This window comes from Sinocyclocheilus rhinocerous, unplaced genomic scaffold (genome assembly GCF_001515625.1).
Source record: "Sinocyclocheilus rhinocerous isolate Xijiao unplaced genomic scaffold, SAMN03320098_v1.1 scaffold208, whole genome shotgun sequence".
In the NCBI taxonomy this organism is placed as follows: domain Eukaryota; kingdom Metazoa; phylum Chordata; class Actinopteri; order Cypriniformes; family Cyprinidae; genus Sinocyclocheilus; species Sinocyclocheilus rhinocerous.
The window spans coordinates 738,375-747,660 of NW_015650085.1; the positions used below are offsets into that span (position 1 = coordinate 738,375).

Genomic DNA, 9,286 nt, shown 5'->3' on the forward strand with positions numbered 1-9,286 from the left:
CTGAAAAGCGAGGTGTGCTCTGATTGGCCAGCTATCCAGTACATTGTGATTGGCCGAATACCTCAAGCGTGTGACGGAAATGTTACGCCCATCACCATAGTGTTGATGCCATGTCCGGCCGGAGCGACGAGACAAAAACATTAAAACCCAAAACGAGCGAGGCATTTGTTGCAGTGGGGACATAATTACTGATTATAATGACTTATACTCTCTTTGTACGCGTTGCGTTGCATCGCGCCGCGTAAACATAAAACCATGTCTGCATTTGTGATCGGAGAAATGACAAACAACAAGTGCTACTCTACACTGCACACAACTCGCGTTTGAATCATCAGTGGCAAATTCTTTAAATGAAAACGTACTTACGTGAGTCAGAACTGCCGGCATTCGCATCATATGACCCCTTTAAAGTATTAATTTCTTAAGGGAAAAAAATAAAAAAATTACTGACACCAAACTTTTAAATGTATATTTAGCCAACAAATACATTATTATTTTTTTTTTAATTGTTTATTTTTTATAATAATTAGATACATTTGGAAAAAAATAGCACACCTCTCCTCAACAAGGCACACAATAACTTATGTCTGGAGCACAAAAGTGAGTTAAACACTGAGATTTAATATTTAAGGTCAGAGCCTAAGCCTAATTCTAAACAATAGTAACAGTGATGTTACCTTATCAAACACTGAAAGCACTCTATTTCAGTCAGTTTTCATTATTTCACTTCATTTCATTATTTTCCATTAAGCTTAAACATAGTTGTAAAAACACAGCCCTGGGCTCAGTGTCCCCTGATTCTGCACACATGAACAGCATAATGAGTCCTGTGCTTCGTTTCTTTGTTGTGTGACACTGGCCTCGTGGCTTGCGCTATATGTATAACATTAAATTATGTATAGCTTTAATTAAAATTTAATTTGGCATTAAAGCATGTCACTACAATGCGACAAAAAATGCACCTGGCATTTTGTGCCACTACAATCTCCATCACTGGCTGACATCAAAATCTATTGTGAGCGCTACTCTGACCCCGATTCTTCATTCACTAAAACACACTGCAAAACAAGCAGGGAAGATCCTTCACGAACATGGTGCCACATACAGAGTAAACAATTAATAAATATTCACTTTTAAACAAATGAAAACATATCAAAGAGTAAAGGTTCCTACATTATATGATAAAATCTCTTAAGGCCTGTTCACACCAAGGACGATAACTATAAAGATAACGATAAAGATATAGTTCTAAAAATTGTTTTCAATATTAAAGAATAGCAGAGTCCACACCACAACTATAACGATAAAGGCACAGAAAAATGATATCGTTGGAATCACTTTCAGAACTATTTTTTCCAGCTGATGAACGATAAAAAACATTGACAGCCAATCAGAATCCATCCTGCTATAATGAGCTTGAGAATTTAAAGCAGCAGAGGAGCGTGCATTTAGAGATGATATCGTTCGCTGGTGTGGATGCTAATATCGTTATCTTTATAGTTATCTTTATAGTTATCGTTCTTGGTGTGAACGGGGCTTTAGAGTTAGTGTTACTTTAATTATATACTTTATTTTTTAGGAAATTTGTCCTGGTTGTCCTGAAATTTGTCTAATGTGAGTTTGAATGTCATTTTAGGCAGAATTACTAAATGTAAACTCACAATTTTAAGAACAAAAAAAGCAGAATTGTGAGAAGTAAACTTGCAATTGCAAGATATCAACTCACAAGACTCAAGTCAGAATTGTAAGATGAAAACAGAATCCTGAGGGAAAGTGTGACATAAAACAGTCACAATTACCTTTATTTTTTATCCTGTGGAGGAAACAAGCTTCCATATTTATCAGCTACAACTAAGTTGTTAAAAGTGTGCTGCTCTCATGAGGACTGCTGGGTGTGATCATTTGTTTGAGTGTTTGAAGAAAGAGTTTGATGAAGTTTTCCGCTTTCCTGATGGTGCTGTTGTTGTGTTTCGAGTGAGAAAAACAGCTCATACTGCGAAGGACTGGGGAGTCACAAAATGTGAGTGGTGGTGGTGTGTGTAATGTATAATTATGTTCATTATGTCAAGCACATTCTATCAGAAGTGGCGGAAGATTCCTAATATAAAAGCCGAGGGTTGCATTCATTCCTCTGGTGCACTTTTCTAAGTGCACATTCACAGAGACATTGACACTCACAATGGATTTCTTACTGCTCAACGGCAAATTTAATTTTCCTCTATACTGTAGATTTAATAGCAGCTCTGCTGTGAGTGTTTTATTTCTTTTTGTATTATAAAGTAGGTTGCATTGTGGATTTTTCTTGCTCATTTGAAATAATAAAATGTTGATGTACAGTGTAACATTCGCATTGCAACTCCATCTACAACTAAGCTGCACTGACATCAGTTTATTAACATATGATCACACACATTTCCATATCATTGTCTATGCAGTATTCAGCCATGGAAAAAAAAAAGGTTTAGGATGTAAACCTTGAAATAGACTGTTTTACAAACAATTACAAAAACCGTAATCCATAATAAAGCTTCCTCCAGTGAAAAAGTCCATCCCCTTCACATTGTCCTCTCACATCAAAATCCACAAACAGATTTGTTTTTGATTGTGAACGATGCTTGATCTGTTCATATCTCTCTCCTGATTCAGACTTTTTAATTGGAGAAAGCAATATGGATTTTAACAGGAAGCAACAGTTTGAAGTTAAAAACCTCTTAATGATGGATTTGTTTCTTACAAACACGCAGCTTTTGGCTTCATATGACATTAACTGATGGACTGGAGTGGTGTGGATTATTGTGATGTTTTTATCAGCTGTTTGGACTCTCATTTTGACGGCACCCATTCACTGCAGAGCATCCATTGGTGAGCAAGTGATGTAACGCTACATTTCTCCAAATCTGTTCTGATGAAGAAACAAACTCATCTACATCTTGGACCGCGTCAAGATAGATTGGTTCCCTATTGTTGTTACAACATTCCCCCCGGCATACTGTATCAAAACAACTGTAGAGATCAGCCCATATAATTTTTTTAAACCCTAAAACTAGTTATTTTTATTTTTATTAAGGGCTTGACAACCAATACAGAGCTGATTTTGGTAATATTTTACAATAAGGGTTCGTTCATTCATTAACATTTAACACCATGCACTAGCACTATAGGTATCATTAGTTAAAAATGAACAACTTTATTGCATTTGTTAATCTACGTTAATGTTAATTTTAAAATATGCTACTGTTCATTGTTAATTCATCTTCATTCATAATATATGAACTGAATTACATAATTAATGTTAGTTAAAATAGTACTAGTATATAAATAATTAAACATTAACTAAGATTAATGAATGCTTAAATTATTGTTCATTGTTTGCATATGTTAAATATTGCATTAACTAATGTTAATGTATAGAACATTTTATTACATAGAACATATCATTTCTGCTTTTTGACACATTAATCAGTAAAAAAAATGTGTGAATGACACCGTGCACCTTTTATATATGTTATTATTTAAAAGCTGCTTGTGAAAATCATGCGATTTTCTCATCACCATCTGCATTTGGTGGTTATCAGTGTATTACAAAGATGCACTATAAATTTAAAATGTATTGTTATTGTTATTAATTCAAGATGTAAAGGTTATAAATAAAATGTTATTTATTTAATATTTTGTTATTATTAAAGATTATTATTAATAATAATCTTTAATAATAACAAATAATAGTCATAATACTATTAAAACTTTCAACTCTATGATTATTCTTGTTGTTGTTGTTGTTGTTCTAAATTAAAACTTTCAACATTATTATAAATTACAATTTATAAGAAGTTTTGCAAACCAAATGTTGGCAAATTTATCTTTATTTCATAACTATAAGTAAACTATTTGTTAGTTTCTCTGTCTATGTAAACATGCAGCAGAAGGACATGGTTAAAAACAGCTCAGCGAAAAAATGCCAGTTGTAAATCAATGGGCCAATCACATGAATCTGGAAGCGTGCCAAATATTTTGAGTCTATCGGATGTTTACGGTTACTTTACCAAACAAGTTGTAATTATGTCAGAGAAACTAGCAGTTAATGTACCCATAAACATGCCTTCTGTTAAATTGTGTGGCGCTCTGTCTAGTCGCTTTTAACGCAAGAATGTGTTCCATGTAAACGGCCCCCTAGACTGTCACATGTGACCTCTTATAAGACAGGAGAGAGGAAAGAAAGGTGCGATGAAGTCAGACACTGGAAAGGGTCCAAATGTCACCCAGACGTCTGTCTGAAGGCTTACGGCGGGAACACACTTTGTTTGCATTGACTGCTCAAGCTGGGGCACCTGACAGCCTCACAGAGACGTGTCACTTCCTGTCCACCGAAAGCACTGCATTCAGGCCTCGCTTCAAACCTTTTGTTGCATTTTCTTTTTAAAGGAGTAGTTCACACAAAAATTTACATTTGCAGATAATGTACTCACCCTCAGGCCATCCAAGATGTAGATGAGTTTGTTTCTTCATCAAAAAAGATTTAGAGAAATTTAAAATCACTTCCTCTGCAATGGATCCTCTGCAGTGAATGGGTGCCGTCAGAATGAGAGTCCAAACAGCTGATAAAAACATCACAATAATCCACTTGAGTCCAGTGCATTAATTAACATCATGTGACGTGAAAAGCTACATGTTTGTAAGAAACAAACTATTGCTTCTGGCTAAAATACAAGTCCATAATCTATAATAAAGCTTCCTCCAGTGAAAAAAGTCCATCCTCTCTCACATTCTTTCACATCAAAATCCACCAACATATTTGTTTAGAACTGTTTTCTCTTGTAAACGGTGCTTGATCTGTGCATATTTCTCTCCCGATTCAAATTTTTCACTGCAGAAAGCAAAATGATGGATAGAGGACTCATATTTTAGCCAGAAGCAACGATTTAAAGTTAAAAATGTCTTAATGATGGATTTGTTTCTTACAAACATGCCGATTTTCGCTTCACAAGACATTAACTGATGGACTGGAGTGGTGTGGATTACTTGTGGATTATTGTGATGTTTTTATCAGCTGTTTGGACTCTCATTCTGACGGCACCCATTCACTGCAGAGGATCCATTGGTGAGACAGTGATGTAAAGCTACATTTCTCCAAATCTGATGAAGAAACATCTTGGATGGTCTGAGGGTCAGGACATTTTCATCAAATTTTCATTTCTGGGTGAACGATTCCTTTAAAACCAACAACCCTTTAAGAGACGAATAGGTAAACACAGCAAGGAATAACAGATGGAATAACAGATCCAATGCAAACACATCTTACCGGTGCACTTTTTAAGGCTTCCTGGCCGCTTTCCATGCATCCCCAGCTTGCATCCAAAGTTCTCCTCCCAGAACTCAGCGAACCACACGTTCCTTCTGTTGTTGGAGAGCGAGCGGCTCCGGAAGTAGCGATCGAACGCTGAGGAGAGAGAGGTGAAGGAAAAAGAAGATAAGCATCTGAAAGACATTTATGTCGGGGAAGTGGTAGAGCATGCGCAAACCCTCGCCGGTATTCCTGTCTGGATGTCTGCGTCTAATCCGTGTTCCCACAGACACAATTATACAATGTGTCCTGACAAAAATGCTGTAATTGGTGGGTCTATTCCAGAGCTGGTGCCTGCGGGCCTGAGAGCCGGCGCTTGAGGGACAGTGCTATGATTACTTGAATGCAGACAATGACCAGAAGGAGGCTTGGATATGCTTGGCGCTATATGGATGCGGTATTAAGTGTCAGAGCATGATGTTAATTGTTCGCAATGCTTGTGTGACACTATTGGAAAGCAGGAATAAATATCTCTATAAAAGTCTGAGCAATGCAATCTGGTGGAGATGAGAAGCACACTAACTGAACTCCTAAACTGCAATGCAAATATGAGAACCCGGGGAATCAGTTTACTATGGCTGTTGACTTGTAGAAAGGCTTCTAAACAGGAACCAAAATGAACAATTGTTTGCGTTTTCTTTATAATAGGATGAATGAATTCATGTATACTGAGCCACTTTTTGATGTTGAGATGACTGTAAAATATTTGCCCAGTTTACCTGAATTAAAGAAGAATGAATTAAAAAATAATAAAATAAAATAAAAATTACTACTTCATGACTTACCATGCATTTTTATAATTAATCCAGTAGTTTGCTAGTACTGGATTTTTAAAACTCATTTTATAGACATTGCACTCAAAAATTTCCAACTGATTAAATAAATCATTTGAAGTTCACTAAAACTATTTTTCATTAAACAAATTACTAAAAGTACTTACCATGATTCAAAGTATTATTTCTTACAGCTTGATAATCAGTGTTTCAAATTCCCTAATATGTTTTAAAGTTTTAATTTTATATATATATATATATATATATATTTTTTTTTTTTGCATTCACGCCTGGTTCTAAATATCAATCCTTTTGCTTATTCCTGTTACTAACACATAATATGTTTGATCAGTTGTCACATACACCACCATTCAAACATTTGGGGTCAGTATAAACATTATTATGAACTATTATTATTATTATTATTATTAACTATTATTATTATGAAAGTAATATTTTTATTCAGCAAGGACTAATTAAATTGATCAAAAGTGACGGCAAAGACATTTATAATGTTACAAAGGATTTCCATTTCAAATAAATGCTGAAAATGGGATAATATTAAGAAATAATAATGATTTCTAAAGGATCATGTGACACTGAAGACTGGAGTAATGATGCTGAAAATTCAGCTTTGATCACAGAAATAAATTACATTCTAAAACATATTCAAATAGAAAACATTTATTTTAAATTGCAATCATTTTTCGATTTTTTTTTTAGCAAAACAAGTATTTAAAGACAGTCTTACTGACCACAGATTTTTGAACGGTAGAGTAATAGTGAGTTCTGTGTTTTCACATGTACGTACCCTCCACCGTGGCGCGTTTGGGCAGGATGGTAATGGCCCCTTCTGCGACTCTCTCCTGCTGAATGACCGGTGAGATCTTGGAGCCCCAGCTGTCAGACCCCACCCACAGGAAATGACCCGTCTGGTTGCTCCTCTTGGCAGCATCCAGCACTCGTCTGCAGACATAAACAATGATGCATCAGCTTCAAACAACAGAACACAGTGCCAGCACATCCATCTCTCACGCCTGACGCTGTGCCGTATCTTATCTGCAGTTCAGATAAATGTACGTCAGGAGCTGCCGGCATCTGTTTGCTGTAGCTCAGCGACCGACTGATATTCAAATAAAGACATGCTCTCGATCCTCACTCATGGATGAGACTCGGATGGGCCCTGGAGATCTTAAGCTGGGATTTCAATGGTCAGCCCTGAGAAGTTCTTGTCCATCTGTCCGCTTCTCACTAATATACTCTCTATATATTTTATTGAGAGGGATTTGAGAGAGGACAGGAGCGCTGTCAAGCTGCTAGCACATTCTGTCACTGTCAAACATGGAGAGAGAAGCGACTGAAGGCCAAATCCAAAACATGAAATTGAGGAAAGAAAAATGTTATGGAAAGGTCTGATTCAGCATCAAAGTGAATGCTTATCATCTAAATATTTAGGTGAATTATTTTGTAAATATACATTTTGTAGATGGATCAAATAATGATTCAAGAAAGACATTCAGCAACTCGAATAAGTTAGTCGTTGATTTATATATTGTAGTCTAGTATTTTTTAGTATCAGAGAGAAAGTTTTTATTTTAATTGTAGTTAAAGTTCTCTGTGTTTTGTCATTATTATTATATATATATTTTTTAATTCAGAATATATTATTATAGAATGTTATATATATATATATATATAAATACACAGTATATATATAACAAATAATTTAGATACTATTGTATACATATATTTTATTAGTTGAATTACAGTAGTTTTTACTTTTGTATATTCCGTTTTTTTAAGTATATTATAGTCTTTATAGTTTTAACGAATTTTCCATTTTAGTTTTAGTTATTTTAGTAAATTGTTGTTGTCAAAAATTTAAATAATATTTTAAATGCTTGGCATAGTCAAAAATAATTGACAACTCAAATCAGTGTTACTTTAGTATTATTGAAATATTATAATAGTTTATGTTTTATATTTAAAAGTTAGTTGTTGCTGTTGCATTTTCTGTTTCATTTTAAATTTAGTTAGGTTTCAGTCATTAATTCAAGTAAAATAATTATGATTAATAACAAATGCTTTTAATCATGAAATTAAAAAATATGAAATATGTCAATTTTAGGACCAAAGGATCATATTTTTCCAGTAGATTTTGAATCACTTGTGCAGCAGGATCAAACTCAACATCTCAGAGAAATTGAACCAACCACTTTTACTTTTTAATTTTTTTATGATCTCTTTGTATCTTTTCACAGTGAGAACTGGTTAGTCTGCCCTTAGTCAATCTGTTAATAAGCCCAACATTTAACATTGGTTTTCTTCTTCAAGTCTACATAACTTGAGTGTGAGGTCAGGTTAGCATTTGCCTCCAGGGCATTTAAATAAATATTGTACTGCTCAGCAGCTGTCACATCAACAAACATATGCATAGATGGCAGGAAAGCCAACATTTTGAGTCCGTTCAGAGCCAAATCTCAGTGCACAGAGCAGCACCTCGGGGACTCGCTCAGGAAAGACCAGTGCAATCTGCAGACGCGGTGGAAATTAAAACAACCCTCCCTCCAGGCTCAGAAAGCCTCTCTTTACATCCTCACCAGCATTTTTAATTGCTTTCCATCTGTATGAAGGTGCAGTAAAGTTGGACGATGTACAGGTGGCAACAGAGATAAAGGCGGGAGCGGAGCAAAGGCTGCTGGGAGGGACGGTATTTTCAGAGAAATGTGTTAATGAGTCTGTTCTAGCTGTTCCTCCCTTCTTCCTCCCTCTATATCACTGGCTGTGTTCAGAATAGCATTTTTAATTAATTATTATATTAATATTTCTGAACTAAACTTTTTGCAAACCACAATGCAGTGCATTTGAATCATGGTTATTATACTTCACTAAAACAAAAACCTTAAAAATGCATTTTTGTTACCTGAAATAAAAAAAAATAACTAAAAAAAAAAAAATTATAAAAATAAAAACGTATTTTATTTATGTTAGTTGACAAAGCTATATTTTTCATTTTATTTAGTTTAACTTTATGCACTAAAAAAAACTAAAACAAATAAAAATTAATAAAAAAGTGGACATTTAAAAAAATTATATAAATGACTATTATTAATACTTAACTAGTTAAAATGGAAACTGAATGGAAATAAAATAACCTTTAAAATAACATTGA

At 34.5% G+C, this 9,286-nt stretch overlaps 1 protein-coding gene across 2 annotated transcripts in view; it reads right to left on the bottom strand.

Moving 5' to 3' along the window:
• grm8a (glutamate receptor, metabotropic 8a) overlaps window positions 1-9,286 on the bottom strand; it is a 183,677-nt gene that overhangs the window by 50,991 nt on the left and 123,400 nt on the right. For both annotated transcript variants that reach the window (XM_016516499.1, XM_016516498.1), the window contains exons 4-5: window positions 6,926-7,080; window positions 5,300-5,437 (exon numbers count right to left, since the gene is read on the bottom strand). In XM_016516499.1, coding sequence (XP_016371985.1) covers window positions 5,300-5,437; window positions 6,926-7,080 — 293 coding nt within the window. The remainder of the gene's footprint in view (window positions 1-5,299; window positions 5,438-6,925; window positions 7,081-9,286) is intronic.